Here is an 18,985-nt window from a genome sequence, read left to right as displayed (position 1 = left end):
AGGTATAAAATTGTTGTCTAGAGACTGTTATGACGAAGAAGTGTTTTGTAGGGGAAATTGAGTTTGTACAAATAACTTGCAGGAGCTGCCAAACGTTTAAATAAAAAAAATCTCCTTTATTTGAAGCATTTGAGGCAAGTTTGAACGAAAGAAGATTTTCTCGTCATAACAGTCTAGTTATTAGAAAACTTTTCAAATGAACAGATCTACTGCGTCTGCCAAAGGGCTTAAAGCAATATTTCAACGTTGCTGAAGTGATTACTTACACACAGGTGTCAAACAGAACATTTTTCAGTCTCAATCAACAAAGTAGTTGCAAGATTAACATGAACTACTTTTTGGAAAACATTTTTCAAATTTTCCAAAATTTTCTCACTTTTTCTGAATTTTTTTTTGTCCAAAAGCGGGGGAAAATTCCTTAGGGACGGAAAAGCCATATTACCTCTCTAGTAAGGTCAACATTATTTCAAAATGTAACAATGTAACTATACTTTCATTGGATGTCGTTATATAGATAATCTTCAAGTTCTTTCAAACGTAAGTTTCGTTGCGTTTTATTTAACCAAAATTTTTATGTCAAAAGAGCTGCCATTTGAGTAATAAATTGAAATCCTGTGTAAAAGTAGAATAGGCGGTGGTTCAAAATCTGTCGTTCAAATGACATTATTTTTAACGTGGATGGCATTTCAAACGGCCTTGAAGATGATCTATTGCTCATTGAATCGAAACTATCAGCTATGGTCTAATGTCACAGCGGAGGATAAGACGATTTAAAAAAAAATACCGATGAATGGTTAGAGCAACACCTCGGCAAGATGGAGATCCTAGGTTCGGGTCCCAGTCGTGGCACCAAAATTTTATTTCAGATTTCATTCCATTGATTCAATTTCTCTTATAATTTCACTTCAAATTCTAAACAATGAATACCTACGTTCAAGATAAATCGACAGATTTTGAAGAATCGCCCATACCTATGCACTTTCATTGATATTGCTTGCACCGACCAAATTAAACAGTCGCTGATTGTATTATTGTGTGCAAACCCATTTTTTTTTTAATTTTAAAAATAATTTTCAAAAAATAGGCCCCGATTGTGAGAGTTTACAGTTACATTAGTTAATCGTTTGAAGATTGGTACGTCGAGCTTATTTATAATGAAAGGTAATTAATCAAAGAAGATCGTAGTGCACCACGATAAGCTATGTGCAAAGGGTTATCTATAGGAAAGACCAATACCTGAATCAGCATCGATAACATTACCAGTAAACCGACGGAAGATTGTCGTAATCCCTGTCTGTACCTTGATAACTTTGATTAATTTGTGTGAATGTTTATTGTCGTTCGATCTTATTCTAGTATTCGAGAGAGGCAATAAAAATTATTTTCAAGCTGGCACATGGGGCTGACGATAAGATTTGAATATAAAAGGCGCATTGCATTCGTATGAATTCTGTCAGTCCGAATAGTGACACCGTTCTGCAATGAAATTCTCCGTGACTTTCGGCGTGTTAGTGTTGGTCATTGTGGCCAATGCTGGTGTTTCAATAAACAATCCGTTCTTCTGCTACATTACGGACCCGATTCGTTCAATGACAAATATGTTTTCGGTCAGTACCTCGTACGAAGCAATTCGTCGCTTCAATTTAACGACTGTTAATCCTTACATATCAAGTGAGTAGCACTTTCTGTGTGAGAAATGTTTTATATGAAAATTTTGTGTAGCCTGCACCGCATCGAAAATATGGTTTCTTGGACGATATGGCGGCCGTTTTCCTCATCCTGATTTGATGGAGGATATGATAGAGTTTGCCGAATCGTCGGTGAGTGACATAAATGTGTGTGTAGAATGTGTGGTACCAATAAGAGCTTCAATACCTTAGATTCAAGATGATATCGAAAGTAACTACAACGCAGGGAGGACAATGTTATGTCGGCAGGATTTTGAAGCTATTCAGAACTGGACTAGACCAACGAATTTTAATTCTCAAGTTTGAGTACAGAGGCGGGTGTTATTTCAAATCAGAATATTGCACGGCGTTTACAGCAGCTTTTCCCAGATATTCTTACCGAAACATATGACCCGGATCGCTTCCTTTTCCGTCATACTGAACTTGAACGCACCAACACATCTCTAAGAGCGTTTGCGGCTGCTCTTTTCGGTGCTGGGGCACAAAATGTCATCTACGAAGACATACCCGAAACGGATTGGTTTCTGAGGCCATTTGATGTTTGTCCGGCATTTTTAGATGAAGTGGAAAATAGGTTTGATCAACAATTGGCACTTCGTCAAGGACCCGAGGTCGAAGAAATGTTGGCAGACGTCAATAGAAAATTGGGGTTTCACAGCTCGAATTCGTTAAGTTTCGATACTGTTTATGTAATGTGGGAATGGTGTCGTTTCGAAACGGCATCGACGTTTGAATTTTCAGGATCTGAGACTGGAGGTGATTCGGTCTGGTGTGCTCCATTTTCATTAACTCACCATTTACTGTTTGAATACCATGACGATTTGTTTCACTTTCACTATACCGGTTATGGCGTAAGAAATCAACGATTGGTGGAGAATCTGAACTGTGGTGTCATGCAAGACCTTCTGAATTTCATCGATTCGAACAATGATGACGATGTCGTCGCTAGACTTTTTATGTCTCACAGACAGTTGATACAAACGATGATGGTTGTATTGGGTTCGTTCCGTGACACTTGGCCAATACATCAGCATAACTACGCCCAGCAATCAGGAAGAAATTGGTTGACGAGTGTAATGACACCATTAGGGACAAATTTAGTGGTTATTCGTTACGAGTAAGAATCGAAAGCGTACATTCCATCCATAGACGTAGGTTAGTAATTTTCATTCAACCATTGCAGTTGTGATGACGAACGACGACGACCTAGTTTTCCTTTTGAATGAACGACCTATCCTTGTACCAGGTTGTGATCAACACACAGGAGTATGCAAAGTCAGTGTATTTTTGGATCGATTCCGGCGATTCATTGGTGCTAACTGTGAGGAATACTACTGCAGTAGTGACTGAAGTGAATGTGACCTTTTTGTGTAATGGTTGAGCACCAAATAAATTTTGAATTCTGTGTTAATGTTGGAGATTCAATAATCTATACTTATATTTGAATGAGTCTGCCAACACCAACGCAGCGAATGCACTAACTTAATTCAAACAAGGCTGGTAACATGAGTATACATTGTAACATCCCCTACGCCACTTTACATTTGTGACTGTTAACATAGTTTTACAGGTACACTCGAGACTCGAAGGGCCGAATACATTTCGGACTTCAATTACACCTGCTTTCCTTTATATAACTGGTATGTTGCAACTTTACAATAGTATATTACGTACCTGGTAGAAAATTTGTAGTTTTGACTAGTGAGAGGCTTTCAGCCTGAGCCGAAGACACAAATTTCGATCCACTAGTAAAAAATAGTTAAACACTCGATTTTCAGTATAATCGCACAACTGCAATGACTAAAAGTGTCAGACAAACATGAAACATGGGTCACCTCTAATGTGTAAGATTGCCAAATAAGTCATCGAACATTTGACTTTCCGAAAGTTCCTCGACACACTGTACTTTAAGAAGTGCATAACTTTTACGTCGAGTCGAAGAAAAGCGAAAATTTAATTCACGAAAGCTTGTTAAGTTAGATTTTCCTTACCAACTGTTTGAGACTTTGACAGTTACAATAAAACAAACATGAGCAAAGCACCTAGCAGAGTAATAGAGATTTTTTGGTGTCAAATAGAGTGGTTTTTAGTACGAATTGCCATTTACATTAAATTAGACAGGAGTCGCCGTGAGATCCCCCATTGGAGGCAAATTTGAAAACGAAAAAGTGGTTACTGCGAAAGGGTTTCATTTAACTTTTATTAAAGAATTTACATTCAGTTACGTAATTTAGTTATTTGTATGCAGACTGCTAACGTGATGTTAGATTATTTGTTAAAATAATGTACATTTCAGTGATCATATTTTCATTGAAATAACGTTTGTGCCTATTTTTCGAATATATCTTGGCTCTTACCGCATTTTTAAGAGTGTAAAAATCTTATAAAATAAAAATGACATTTGACACTGCCAAAATTACCTACTTTATTTTTTTCTATTACCTTGCTTGGTGCTTTGACATAAGACATTCGACCACTGTTTCGATCTGAGAGAAAATACCATTTCTCATCAGGCCATGGCGACAGTGGTACTCGATACAGTGCTCTAAGAACACTATACCGATTTGCACACGAACAAGTCTAGCGAATCATAGTCGAAATAAAATTTCAGCTGATCACAAAATTTGCTAACTCGTGGCCAGTCCGTGGTTTCTTTCTTGGATTTTGATAAACTTTTTTTTTTCGTTGAAAGGCAGTGAAAAGTTATGAATTTTGAGCCCGACGTTAAAATAATCAACCATATGGTTCGAAAGATATTGTCGAAAACCTGAAAAAAAAGCTTTTTTTAAACAAAATTTGTAAGACATTTGAGCCGATTTTGATAAAATTTTATTTTTCCCTGAGAGGTAGTAAAAAGTAATGAATTTTGAGCTCGACATGACGTGTTACGGCCATACGGCTCAGAAGTTATTGTGGAAAAACTGAAAAGCCTCTAGGGAATACGACGAAAAGTGCTGATTTCACTGAATTTTTTTTATGTTCAAAATTCATAACTTGATACTACCTTTCACGAAAAAAAAAGATATCAGAGATACGCCCGTTAGTCATGTTGCCGATGATATGTTTGAATGTGAAAAAATGAAAGTTTTTTTCAAACCATCATAAGCCACACATATGCCACTTGGGTTGATTCTTCTACTTTGAACCTTAACCTTTAAAATGAGCTATCACACGTATATCTCCGTTTCACACAGCCCTGTCAATAATTCGATAAAGGCACCTCTGCACTTTAACTTTGAAGTGTTGGGGAGGGTGAGGTGGAATATTTTGTTTTTTTCTTTCAGAAAACTATTTCTTCGATGTCCACAACAAACTCCCATCACTCGTTTGCCGGAACTAGCTCGATAAACGTTCCTTAACAAAATTTGCGTTATCGACTACACTAATATCTACTGACAACGGATCTGTCTGCGTGTTTTACTCCATTTAGATGATTGAGATACCAATTGTGTATATTTTCACATTTACAATAAATAAATAGCACAGTGCTTACTTAGTGAGTCTAAGCAATGGTAATGGTACTTCCTCTGTGAAATTTACCTAACCGAGGCGAAGCCGAATCCCATTTTATCAAGTAAGGTATTCTACCCAAAAACGCGAAAAAGTTTGATTGACTTGAGTAGATCTACTGAACCGTTTACAAAATCAACGTTATAGTTGAGTTCAATACAATTATATTTAGCATGACAACGATGACAAACTGTTTTCGGTGTGAAACTCGATCCGAAAAAAAAAACAAACAAATTTTTTTTATCACAAAGTTACTATATACCAAACCAACACAGTAAGATATCAAGTTTTTACAATTTTTATGATTTGCCAATTTTATCGTCATATTACCGAAATCGTCGATTTTCCATTCTGTGGATAAAACTTTATTTGTCTATGATTTCTGTGCGTCTGAAGTTGGAATACCCAACCACTTGGTGTAAGAAAATTCTTAATATTTTATCGGACTAACAGGAACTTTGAACTTCAAAATAGAAATTTCGTTCGGAGAACTTAAAATAGCAGAATTAACTCAATTTATCGCTCATTCAACGTTACAGTAATTTTGTCTTAACATGACGAAGATTATTGTTCTTCATAAAATCAACTACGGAATTTCATTCGCAGTCAGTTCGTCTTAAGTGTTTGAAGTGTATAGACATAAGTATCGAAGAACTGGTTATTTTATCAATTACGAGACATACATTTACTGTCTATCTTATTCGCAAGGTCGTGGTCATTTCACAATGTTGTTATTATTATACGCAATAATTGTGACTCTGTTTTTGCTGTACGAGCGTTTGAAGCACAAAGACGATTATTTTGTGAGAAAAGGGATACCGTTTTTGAAGCCAGCCTTTCTGTTTGGATCCAGACATGATTTACTGTTGCGAAACCGACCTCTAACGGAAACGATCAGAAATTGGTACAATGAATATCCGGACGCGAAGTAAGGATGAACGAATGATGGAAAATCAACCGAAACACATTTGAACTCGCTTATTTTGTTCCTCAATTTGGAATTTCATTTTTCTCTACTAGAATGATTGGTCTATTTGAGTTTTCGACACCGACATTTGTGGTTCGTGATCCGAAATTACTGAAAAAGCTGACGGTGAAGGAGTTCGACTCATTTGCCGATCACAAAAGTTTCATAGGTGAAGATGTTGATCCATTGTTTGGTAGGGCATTGTTCAGTCTACAAGGGCAGAAGTGGAGAGGTTTGTCATGAATTCGAATGGAGGAACTTGAAGTTTGAATTGAATTTTTCTTTATCAGATATGAGGGCGACATTATCACCAGCATTTACAGGTTAAGCTGGTGAGCTTACTTAAACCAGATAGAGAAACTTAGATATTTTGTTTTGTAAATGCAGGAAGCAAGATGCGTCAGATGTTTGAATTTGTCAGTTCTGTTGGTCAACAAGTTGCTACTACTCTGAAAACACAAATAGAGAATGGCGGTGAGAGCTGCTTCGAATTCAAGGATCTGGCAAGAAAATTTACGGTTGATACGATTGCTACGTGCGCTTTCGGCATCGAGGTCAACAGTTTCGCACATCCAACAAATGATTTTCATCGAATCGCTGGGAAGGTGGCGAACTTCAGTTCATTCCTCACTACATTGAAATTCGTTGGATATTTTGCGGCACCAAAGTTGATGCGCGCACTAAAAATTAAGTTCTTCGATGAAGAGACTACCGAGTTTTTCCAGAAAGCTATCAACGAGACTATGAGGATTCGAGAACGTGATGGGATTATTCGGCACGACATGATCAATTTGCTGATTCAGGCCAAACAAGGCAAACTGACGCACGAAAAAGAATTGGAAACTAAGAAGACTGTTGAAGGGTTCGCCACCGTTGAGGAATCACAAGTCGGAAAGAATGCAGTTACCAGAAAGTGGGAAGATGACGACTTGTATGCACAGTGCTTCATCTTCTTCTTTGCAGGTTGAAGTCTTACCTCTCTGATCAGAACAATTTACCTTACAGCCATTAAAATCATTTAGGATTCGATACTGTATCGACTGTGATGACTTTCATGGCTTACGAACTTATGGTCAATACTGATGCACAAAGGAAACTTCAGGATGAAATCGACGAAATGAACGGAGCGCTTGACGGGAAAAAAGTTAATTACGAACAGATTCAAGGAATGAAGTACATGGATCAAGTTGTGTGTGAAACACTAAGGCTCTGGCCTCCAGCTCCAGCAGTAGATAGGTACTCGACATTTTTCGAAAAATTCAATCAAAATATTTCTCTGACCTCTGTTCACTGACAGGCTTTGTGTAAAGGATTACGAAATACAGTACGACGATACTAAGTTTATGATGGAAAAAGGAAAGAACTTTTACATCCCGATATACGGTATTCATCATGACGAACGCTACTTCGAAAATGCGGAAAAATTCGATCCGGAGAGATTCAGCGAGGAAAATCGTCGAAATATTGATCCGGACACGTACATACCTTTCGGTAAATTGAATTGATACTCTATCAGTATGGTAACGAGCAACTTTTTTATTTTTTGTGAATTAGGTCTTGGCCCCAGAAACTGTATCGGTTCTAGATTCGCTCTGATGGAACTGAAAACGATCATTTACTATTTGCTGCTGAACTTCGATTTTGTGCCGACGGAAAAAACTCAGATTCCGTTAAAGCTCTCAAACAATCCAACACAATTGCAGGCAGAGAAAGGAGTTTGGGTTGGATTTAAACCGAGAAAGTGAAAGTTTCAATTGGTGCTATCATCTGTTCGTAGCCAAAAAAATCTTTACATTTTATAGTACCAGTGTCATTGTATGTACAGTGATGGAAAAATGAGAGTGTTCATGTTTTCTATTGATTACGAGATAATTTTCATTTTTGAATTTGTTGTACGATGACATAAATTGTACTAAAAACAAAAACAAAAATTGTATTTTACCGTCTGACTATTATTGGTCCATCTGCCACGAGTAAAAAATAAATTGTACTAAAAACTAAATCAAATTCTGAGTTTATATTCTCGTCATCGAAGGTCTCGTGTAACGGACCAGTGGAAACGACTGCAGATGGTTAGACCACGCTAACCTCTGACCGCCACTGTATCCGGAGGTCGAAACAGCATTTCATCTCCACTTTCGCTTCACGCGATCCATGGGAAAGGGAAGAGCAATTATGCTCTGTTTGAACTGTGTATTCGTTTGAACTGAATTTTTTCTGCGTATTAGATAACACCACCCCTGGAACTAGTATGTTTTCCAGGTAAAATAAAGTTTTGTACCTTCGGAATGTTTATTGATTGGTACCTAGCAAAAATTGTAGCCTACATTTGAGTGTTTCGTATTTCATTTTTGATGGTATCTTTTCATCAGAATCCTTTTTGAAAAATGTACGACCACAATAACGACCACGAATGTGGTAGCTTTAAATAAAAATTAGTTGTAGTCGTTTGACCGGGTCTGAGAAAAGTCAGCAGTTTAACAAAATTATCCTAAACTGCTCATTGTTCTCAGAGCCGGTCAAACGACTACAACCAAATCTATTTTCTGTTTAAAACTACCACAATCGTGGTCGGAATTGCGGTCTTACATTTTTGAAAAAGGATTGAAGTGGAAAGATATCATTAAAAGTAAATTAAAATCCAGTATTTAAAAAACGCCTGTGGCGAGATAGAATGCATATTGACGTACCATTTTTGACACCTTCTAGTACGTTTAGCACTACCATTTTGACGTACATCAGAAACATTTTTGATGTTTACAAACCACAAAATGGTTCTTTGGTGCAATTGGAATTTTGTAAAAGTAGAATCGAAACTCGAATTTTTAATACAAAATGTTTAGTGTTTGATGACCAAATGTTGTGCAATCGATAGGCCTTATCTTTTCGCAGGTAATTTAGTTCATAAACATGCACTGATCAAAATTATTATTTTCGAAAAATTGTTTTAGGAAAATGATCGAACATCAACTGCTTACAATTAGATTATTGCCGGTCTGAACTTTAGAAATAAAAACATATTCTTTTTCTTCGAATCGATGTGGTATGATGATATTGTCTACGTAAACACGAAATTCAAGCGACTCAACTCTAAAATGACATTTTGATGCCGCACCTTGAGGGTCTTGGACCATCAAGTGACCTAAAATCTCAAATTGGTCTACTGACCTCGGACATAAAAATTTTGTTCTAGGACCCCCCTCAACTTTCATTTTTGAACATTTATCCCGAAGAGACCAAAGCTTTAAGACGCGATCTTGTTGCCATACCAATATCAAAGTTGGTACCCTGAATTGACACATTTTCCATCTTTTCTCAAAAACGCTTCCGCCGATTTTTTTATATGTACCTCAATCGATAGGTATTTTTAGAAAATTGAGAAAAACCACCCAAAAAACCACTTTTTGGTAATTTGCGGTAGCTCACATGCATGTGGCCGCTCTCAAATGTTTTTAATCGAAAGCGCCGACATCGAAAACCATTTGGACACAAATTTCACTACAATCAATTGTATTTACGTGAAATGGCAGCCATTTTTCGTCTCAAAAATTCCGACTTTGAAGCCACCTAACGGCCAAGCGACGCATAAAAAATATTTTTGACCTACATTTCCTGAATCAGCATCAAAAGCTCTACCGAAATCAACCGTAAAATCATTATGTCCGAGGTAGAGCCTCAGTTCTAGCCTAGGTCCGAACTCAACTTTTTCCCATCTCGCCACCCCACAAAACACTCCTATCTACTTTTTAGATTTTTAGAAACAACGATGTCCTGCTGGCATCGTGTAATAGATGCCGGGACAGTTATGTATTAAGGCGCAGCGCTGCGCGCTGCGCTTGCAATAAACAAAATAGGTTGAAAGCTACCACAATCGCGACTACGCGATCTTGTACTTCATTTGTTTCAACACAAATTTCAAACTTATTTTTTAGTTTCAACGAAGTGGCAAAAAAGCTGCATCCTTTTCATTGAGTTCTTGGAACGTTTACTCCATGGAAAAGAAGTGTGGGAAGATAATTTGCGACAAGAGTTAATCGTAGCGTGGAACAGAATGGTCGACGGGCAAGCGTGGTGGACGATGCCATTGGTACCGTTGGACAAAGACGGTGTATGCAAAGCTAGATCCGTTGCGAACGGTCAACAATGTGAGGGACCAGTCCAATATAAAAGCAGAATCATCAATGGGATAGAAAAAAAGAAATACGATAAGTTTTGTGCAACGTGCTACAACAAGTACTGCGCCATGGCAACATGGTCCCACCTGACCGATTGGTCAACGAAATTTGCAATGCATTCTTGTGCGGTGGAAATAATAAGATTAATTCACAATTCGGCATATTTAGATAGATAGATAGATTTTTATTTCACCGCCAAAAACTGGCTGAATAAATTTACATTCTTAAATTACAAAATTTTACAACTTACATTACTAACGTCAATCTGTAAAACACTCTCAAACTCACTAAACAACTACATCACATTTAGCATCACAGTTAGTCAGTCATTTCAAGTTCTTCCATAATTTTCCTTCTAAACACAACTCTACTACCACTGCTTTGCACGACATTTTTAAATTCATTAACGAGCCTAACTAATCGCGCCACGGGCTGTTCGTACAAATAGTTAGAGTTGTACCGCGGTTCCTTCAACAATTTTAAGGTCGAACTGCGGAAGTCATACTCACTGTCATTGCGAACAAACTTCGACGAAATCAAACTGTCCACAACATCACCTTTGAAATGATGTTGTATAGATTCGATGTCGTCCTTGTATACGTCCGATGATGGATTCCATATTGTTGATAAAAACTCCAATCTGGATCTAACGTAAGCCTTGTACAGAATTTGTTGCGTCTCCTTCGTGAAATTACCATTGGAATAATGTTTGATGCAACCAACAATTTGACGACATTTTCTAGTTGTTAGCTCGATGTGAAGTCCTGGATGAAACCATCCAAGGTCGCTAATTTCCTCTTTTCTCTCAAGAACATGATCACCCGTTGTATATTCTGTTTCGATGAATGAAGCTGATAGATGCTGAATACGTAACATTTCTCTGGATTGAAATACAACCGATTTTCGTCGCACCATTTTCTTACGTTGTCAATGTCTCTTTGTAATTTTCTTGAATCGTTGACGTCTTGAATAATTGCCGCCAATTTGACATCATCAGCAAATAGCAATATTTTCACATGTTTAACGACATTGACAATGTCATCGATGAATACGGTGAAGGCCAGTGGACCAAGTAAACTTCCCGGTGGCACTCCAGATGGTGACTCGAAGATTCTAGACTTTTCTGTCTCAATTTGTACGTAATTTTTCCTTCCAACTAAATATTGCCAAATCCATCTCGCTGTTTTTTTGACAACACCAAATGAAGCGAACTTGATTATCAGACCTTGTCAAATACTGCCTTAAAGTCACCGTAAAATAAGTCCAATTGACAACGTCGCTCGATTGCATCATACGCCAGTACTGACAAATTCAATAAGTTTGTTACAACAGTTCTTTTGTTACGAAAACCATGCTGCACATCTGATAGTCGCGGTTGAATCACTAGTCCAGTTTTGCACTTGACGGCCATTTCTTGCACTTTTATTTCGTGATCCAAAATTACTCAAGAAACTGACGGTAAAGGAATTCGACTCATTTACCGATCACAAAAGTTTCATAGGTGAAGTATGTTTTTTTTTCATGTGTGGTGTAAACCTGATTTAAATTCCGATTTTTCATATTTTTTCCACTACCTGTGTACTTGCCTTAAGATTTCAAACTTATTTTTTAGTTTCAACGCAGTGGCAAAAAAGCTGCATCCTTTTCATTGAGTTCTTGGAACGTTTACCCCATGGAAAAGAAGTGTGGGAAGATAATTTGCGACAAGAGTTAATCGTAGCGTGGAACAGAATGGTCGACGGGCAAGCGTGGTGGACGATGCCATTGGTACCGTTGGACAAAGACGGTGTATACAAAGCTAGATCCGTTGCCAACGGTCAACAATGTGAGGGACCAGTCCAATATAAAAGCAGAATCATCAATGGGATAGAAAAAAAGAAATGCGATAAGTTTTGTGCAACGTGCTACAACAAGTACTGCGCCATGGCAACATGGTACCACCTGACCGATTGGTCAACGAAATTTGCAACGCATTCTTGTGCGGTGGAAATAATAATAAGATTAATTCACAATTCATATTTTGGTTAGTAAAACTTTTTACTATAAGATCTATTACTTTATTTGACCAAAAATTTCACAAATCTTTTACTTCATTTGTTTAAAACTTTCTTTATTTGATTACAGATCAGCAAATGGACTCAGTACATTTAAGATGGGTGGTGGCGCTGCGTGAATTCGTTGACGAAGAAACAGTTCCGTTGCCGCCAAAGCGCAAATATGTACAAAAATTTATGTATGAAAAGTTGGAATCGGCGTCAGGATTTGTTTACCGAATTGGAAAATTATTTATTTATTTATTTGTTGGTTTTTGAGACCGTTCTAACAGCCTTTTACAGCCAATAACAAGTTCAGTCTGGACCACCGGCTTTACGTGACTTCCGAACCACGCCTCGAAGTATGTAATTACTCTCTGAGGAAAGTTAGGTGCGAAATTGATATCTCGCCTTAATGTAGGCTAGACATATGTACACAAATTCATCGTATTTGGGTTACGTCATACGATTCATTCAGTGTGTACATCGTTGGAGCCACCAAACACACCGCAACTACCCAAATTATGAAGCTTGAGTGAACTAAGGACGTTACCAATGCGATATAATCGCTAGAAAAATTCCATACGGAATTTGTCTGTCACGGGAATCGAACCCGGATCATTTTGGTGGAAGGCTAGTACGTAACCACTGAGCCATCCCGTCACAATTATAGGAAATGTTGCACCGTCTTCTGCGTTTTTGAACAATTCAATGAAATTTTTTAGTTTTTTTTTAGTTTTTTTTTAGTTTTTTTTATGTTGACTGTGTAGTATTGCTTTGACTTGACCAAAAATTGTTGAAAAAATATCTTTTATTCAACGAAGGGCGAACGAAAAGTATTGCCGTTTACGATTCGTGACGAAACGTTTTACCGTTTACAATCATAGTGCGGACGAACAACAGGACAAAACAATGCTGATTTCGGCGTATCACGCCATCATCAGTGCACCTATGTCTTGCGATGACTATGTGCATATCAGCACGACACAAACTGAAGTGAGCAATCGCTTCAATTGTTCGAGCATTATATACACTTTTTCGTCATTTGTTAAAACTCTTTGTTTTGTTTTTTGTGCTATATCTCTCACATACAGCTTTTGTGGATCTCTCACATCCGACAATTTTTTTTTTCGGTAATTTTAGTGACAATAAATAAATTGTTACTAAAACCACGCAGAGTATGGCAGCCGTGGCGCCACCCACAGCTGCGATGCCAAACTTCAAAAAGCATCGATACAATTATTAATAAAATTGTTGTATTGCTTGGAAAAATAGAAAATCCGACCAAAATATGTCGACATGGTACTCAAATGAAAGGTAAAGGACCAAACTTCATTTTACTAATCCTGATACTAATGTACTTCCTGGATGTACTTCCAGAATCTCTTATTTTTCGGCCAATAGCTATTCGGTAAACTATTGTCATAGATTTATAACAATGTTAAAGACAGTGAAACTACCAGAAATGCAATTTTTCACATGGAATAGGAATACTGCTATTTGTACTTATAAAACCTACTCACACATTATCGAATCAACAATTTATTTTCAATTTAAAATTCGAATTTTACATAATTTTCCAAAATTAGTACTTAGTTATCCTTAATTTTAAAATACAATGATTTTAAATTGGGTTCGAATTTGACTTCGCCCGTTTGTAGTCCAATTATATATTTGAAGCAACGATAAACACAATCGAGTGCCTGAGTATCGTTACCAAGTAGTACTGTTGTACTTCTCATTTCAGGGTTCCGTAATTCACGAATGAAGTTGGGAACTGCACGGGAATGGGATAATGGTGCTGGGTCGTAATAAATGGAATCTCGTTGTCCATTTACATCTCGAACGGTATACACACAGATGTGTAGATTCAAACATTTGTCGGTTGCCTTTTCTGACCGATTTCGTTTGGTCACCACAAAGAACGATGCATATTTGGAGTTATGATCGTCTGTGGTTGTTCGGGTCAAAGCATTACTGATTTTTTTTGACACCGTACGTGGTAAGTCGTATGCAACTATTCCGAATCCTTTAAGTAATAATTTGTTGAACGGACGTCTAATTTCAGAAACAAAACGCAATTTCTATACGTACATTATCAAACACTAATATAAGTAGAACTCATTTCAATTGCATCATGCTTAGTATAATGATTGACATGTTATTGGGCTTCGGCCTGTTTGTTGATCGTAAAACGAATAAAATAAATAAATAAAATAAATAAATAATAAAATAATCGTTTTGACGAGACCGTTGAATAGTGGGTTGTGTAACTGAATTCGCTTCAGGAACCGTATTATCCTTGGCTTCTTGAAAAGACGAATCTGTGAATTTTTCTTATTAAATTTTTCTTATCTTAAATACCATTAAAACCTTCTCCACACTGGTTGTTTATGCCCAATGGTACACTCATATTGCTACTCGGATCATTAGTTTTAATACTTTCAGAAGATTGTAAACACTGAAAAGAATTCTATTAGTATGAATAGTAGGACTTTGCAATCACTTTTACCTGATTATGTCTTTTTCCCAAATTGATAAACATTTCTTTTAAGAATTGAGAACTTGGATCATCGTTACCAGATGAGTCGGAACCTATTAATACAACTATTTAAGTAAAAGCTTATTAGAAAATATAGATATTGTCTTTAACCTGTGACATTGGGACCACAGCAATTACAACATCTTCCAAAATAGTGATTCTATTACCAGAATGAATTTGAATCTTTGATGTAAATACAGTAAATATTAAAAAGTAAGAGAATTCATACAAATTGTTAGTGATATACCTCCTGTTCCCCGTTTTCGGCATGAGAAGTTATATTGTTTATCTCCTGCAAGCTGATATTTCATACATTACGCGTTTCTGCATATAAACACAAACACATACATAACCACAGCCTATACGATTGGATAATTCACACATAACCCACCTAGGGTAAATTTACTTTCCATCTACATATTTGAAAAAAAAAATCGCCGAACGGCGGAAGCGAACACGGGACCAGCAGCATATCAACCAAACATGCTGACCACTACGCCAACAAATCACATAACGCGATGCAATTGGTGTCGGTAGTGGTTCGTTAGTCACTTCTACATCGATCAAATAATCAGAGTAGTCGGAATGATGTGATTTTAACGAAATGTTGAGGTGGATAGTATATGTGTGTGAGTAAGTAAATAAAGGATTCTCTGTATGATGTTTTTTTTTGTTGTGAATGCGTTTTAAAACAACATGCTTAATTAATTAATTTTAAATCCAAATTTTTGTGATTATTTCGCTAATGTATGAAATATCAGCTTGCAGGAGATAAAACATTGTTCTACCTTGGTGTATATTTCTCGAATCACTTCTTATGTACAATTGTATATACACTCGCTGGCGCTCGTTATATACAATTGTACATACGAAGTTATTCTCGAAATATACACCAAGGTAGAAAATGTACTATTTCTGCCTCTTCCGTTTTTAAAGCCGACCTTCCTGTTTGGATCCAGACATGATTTACTGTTGCGAAGCAGACCGTTCACCGAAACGATAAGAAATTGGTACAATGAATATCCGAACGCAAAGTAAAATATTTTTCTCGTCTCGAAAACAAAGTTTTCAAAGTTTCTCTTTCTCCTAAAATGATTGGTCTATTCGAGTTTTCGACCAAAATTACTCAAGAAACTGACAGTAAAGGAATTCGACTCATTTACCGATCACAAAAGTTTCATAGGTGAAGATCTTGATCCATTGTTTGGTAAGGCTCTGTTCAAACTAAACGGGCAGAAGTGGAGAGGTTTGTCATTAAGATGAGTAAGTTTTTTTTCATGTGTGGTGTAAACCTGATTTAAATTCCGATTTTTCATATTATTTCCACTACCTGTGTACTTGCCTTAAGATTTCAAACTTATTTTTTAGTTTCAACGCAGTGGCAAAAAAGCTGCATCCTTTTCATTGAGTTCTTGGAACGTTTACCCCATGGAAAAGAAGTGTGGGAAGATAATTTGCGACAAGAGTTAATCGTAGCGTGGAACAGAATGGTCGACGGGCAAGCGTGGTGGACGATGCCATTGGTACCGTTGGACAAAGACGGTGTATACAAAGCTAGATCCGTTGCCAACGGTCAACAATGTGAGGGACCAGTCCAATATAAAAGCAGAATCATCAATGGGATAGAAAAAAAGAAATGCGATAAGTTTTGTGCAACGTGCTACAACAAGTACTGCGCCATGGCAACATGGTACCACCTGACCGATTGGTCAACGAAATTTGCAACGCATTCTTGTGCGGTGGAAATAATAATAAGATTAATTCACAATTCATATTTTGGTTAGTAAAACTTTTTACTATAAGATCTATTACTTTATTTGACCAAAAATTTCACAAATCTTTTACTTCATTTGTTTAAAACTTTCTTTATTTGATTACAGATCAGCAAATGGACTCAGTACATTTAAGATGGGTGGTGGCGCTGCGTGAATTCGTTGACGAAGAAACAGTTCCGTTGCCGCCAAAGCGCAAATATGTACAAAAATTTATGTATGAAAAGTTGGAATCGGCGTCAGGATTTGTTTACCGAATTGGAAAATAATGGGAAATGTAGCACCGTCTTCTGCGTTTTTGAACAATTCAATGAAATTTTTTAGTTTTTTTTATGTTGACTATTTTTGAGAATTTTTAATAAAATTGTTGTATTGCTTGATCAGTAATTCAACATTGACTTGTGTGCTTTGACTTGACCAAAAATTGTTGAAAAAATTTCTTTTATTCAACGAAGGGCGAACGAAACGTATTGCCGTTTACGATTCGTGACGAAACGTTTTACCGTTTACAATCATAGTCCGGACGAACAACAGGACAAAACAATGCTGCTTTCGGCGTATCACGCCATCATCAGTGCACCTATGTCTTGCGATGACTATGTGCATATCAGCACGACACAAACTGAAGTGAGCAATCGCTTCAATTGTTCGAGCATTATATACACTTTTTCGTCATTTGTTAAAACTCTTTGTTTTGTTTTTTGTGCTATATCTCTCACAAACAGATTTTGTGGATCTCTCACATCAGGCATGAGCGCCGACGGAGAAACCTCGGCGGCGGCTAGCCGAAAAAAATTTCTCGGCGGCGGCGAAAAAATCCTTTTAACTTTTTTTCAAAATAAAAACGTTTAGATAAATTCATGGAAAATGAACTAGTAAGCATGAAAATGAAATTGTACGGAAAGCGAAAATGTAGGTCGATTAGGTTGTTCAAAGTGCAAGTGGAACTGGTCTTGTTACAAGCAAGTCTCTAAGTCTAAGGTTCACTAACACGTCAAGTTTTATTGCCTCAAAACTTGAACTAAATGGAAAATCGTGCTCCGGTACACTCATTTAACTCATTAAGAAAATGGTTTTCGAGAAGAAATCGAAAGCTCACGAAAATCAAGTAAAAATTGAAAAGAAAAAAATCGAGAAAATTCGCAAAGATCGATAAAGTTTTCTCAAATTTGTGAATTAACTGATTGTGCGCCTTCGGCTCGTTCCGCAAAGGTCATACTTGCCAAAACAACAAACTTCGAAGCGAGGACGTAATATACCATTCTGGAAAATTCATGGAAATTCAAGAAAATTTTCAAAATTTTCTTAATTTTGAAAAAAAAAATTCAAAATGTACTTGAGCTGCTTAGGATCAACAGGAATCTCGGTTTTCAAAATTATTTCACCCATTCACCTTTCGAAAATGAAATAAAATTTTCCAGCCGTTTCAAGCCGGCTTGAGCCGTGTTTTTGCCACCGGCTCGGCTGCGGCGCGGCTTGCTCAAAAATGGCCGGCGGCGGCTTGATCGGCGGCTTATTTTCGGCGGCGCTCATGCCTGTCTCACATCCGACAATTTGTTTTTCGGTAATTTTAGTGACAATAAATAAATTGTTACTAAAACCACGCAGAGTATGGCAGCCGTGGTGCCACCCACAGCTGCGATGCCAAACTTCAAAAAGCATCGATACAATTATTAATAAAATTGTTGTATTGCTTGGAAAAATAGAAAATCCGACCAAAATATGTCGATATGGTACTCATGTTGTACATCCCGATCTGTAATGTAAATACATTTAATCCCACTAATTGACAACGAAAAAATGCAAAGAGTCCAATCCTTACCAATGGATGGATTTGTTACCATCTTTGGTTGGGATTACCAATGTCTTATCATCGAAATCACCTTAACAAAAAAAAAGTTTCCAGTCATGCTTTGCAGATGATATAAACTACTTCTCTCATGATTCATACCCGATTCATTACCAATTTGAATGTAGCTCGTAGCTTTAATCGGTATGACAAAAACAGGTACAACAGGTACGGGTCCTCACAATTCTGGTTTTCTATGTCACTTTCATCTTCATCACCTTTAAAAAACTTCATTAGCAACATGATTATCAAATAGTATCAAATAGTACTTCTGGTGTGATAAATGAGGTCCGACGAATACTTTCGCATAAACAAATCACTAAAACATAACATTCCATGAACACACCCCCCCCTGAACAAAAATAAAGTTTTACCGAAAATGCACCCAAAAATTGATTGCTGTTCTTAATAGAGGGATCCTAGGGGAGTTCAAAACGATGGTCCGTTAA

General features: G+C 37.1%; 2 protein-coding genes across 2 annotated transcripts; both read left to right on the top strand.

Moving 5' to 3' along the window:
• Positions 1–1,981: 1,981 nt before the first annotated feature.
• LOC119076721 (multiple inositol polyphosphate phosphatase 1-like) lies at positions 1,982–3,137 on the top strand. The gene is made up of 2 exons (XM_037183640.1): positions 1,982–2,805; positions 2,872–3,137. Exons 1-2 carry the CDS (start codon positions 2,309–2,311, stop codon positions 2,912–2,914), a joined length of 540 nt encoding a protein of 179 aa, XP_037039535.1. The 5' UTR covers positions 1,982–2,308; the 3' UTR covers positions 2,915–3,137.
• A 2,662-nt stretch (positions 3,138–5,799) lies between these two features.
• LOC119076678 (probable cytochrome P450 9f2) lies at positions 5,800–8,160 on the top strand. Its single transcript, XM_037183575.1, has 7 exons — positions 5,800–6,126; positions 6,219–6,397; positions 6,456–6,488; positions 6,553–7,128; positions 7,188–7,401; positions 7,463–7,656; positions 7,720–8,160. Exons 1-7 carry the CDS (start codon positions 5,924–5,926, stop codon positions 7,908–7,910), a joined length of 1,590 nt encoding a protein of 529 aa, XP_037039470.1. The 5' UTR covers positions 5,800–5,923; the 3' UTR covers positions 7,911–8,160.
• The last annotated feature ends 10,825 nt before the right edge of the window (positions 8,161–18,985 follow it).

This window comes from Bradysia coprophila, unplaced genomic scaffold (genome assembly GCF_014529535.1).
Source record: "Bradysia coprophila strain Holo2 unplaced genomic scaffold, BU_Bcop_v1 contig_232, whole genome shotgun sequence".
Classification (NCBI taxonomy): domain Eukaryota; kingdom Metazoa; phylum Arthropoda; class Insecta; order Diptera; family Sciaridae; genus Bradysia; species Bradysia coprophila.
Note: the sequence above shows the minus strand (reverse complement) of the source record. Positions and strands in the feature narration are given on the sequence as shown.

Coding starts and splice junctions, on each gene's coding strand:
- LOC119076721 (XM_037183640.1), top strand. CDS start 2,309: ATGTTGGCAGACGTCAATAGAAAATTGGGGTTTCACAGCTCGAATTCG. Junction 2,806..2,871: donor TTAGTGGTTATTCGTTACGA/GTAAGAATCGAA, acceptor CAACCATTGCAG/TTGTGATGACGAACGACGAC.
- LOC119076678 (XM_037183575.1), top strand. CDS start 5,924: ATGTTGTTATTATTATACGCAATAATTGTGACTCTGTTTTTGCTGTAC. Junction 6,489..6,552: donor ATTATCACCAGCATTTACAG/GTTAAGCTGGTG, acceptor TTGTAAATGCAG/GAAGCAAGATGCGTCAGATG. Junction 7,657..7,719: donor GGACACGTACATACCTTTCG/GTAAATTGAATT, acceptor TTTGTGAATTAG/GTCTTGGCCCCAGAAACTGT.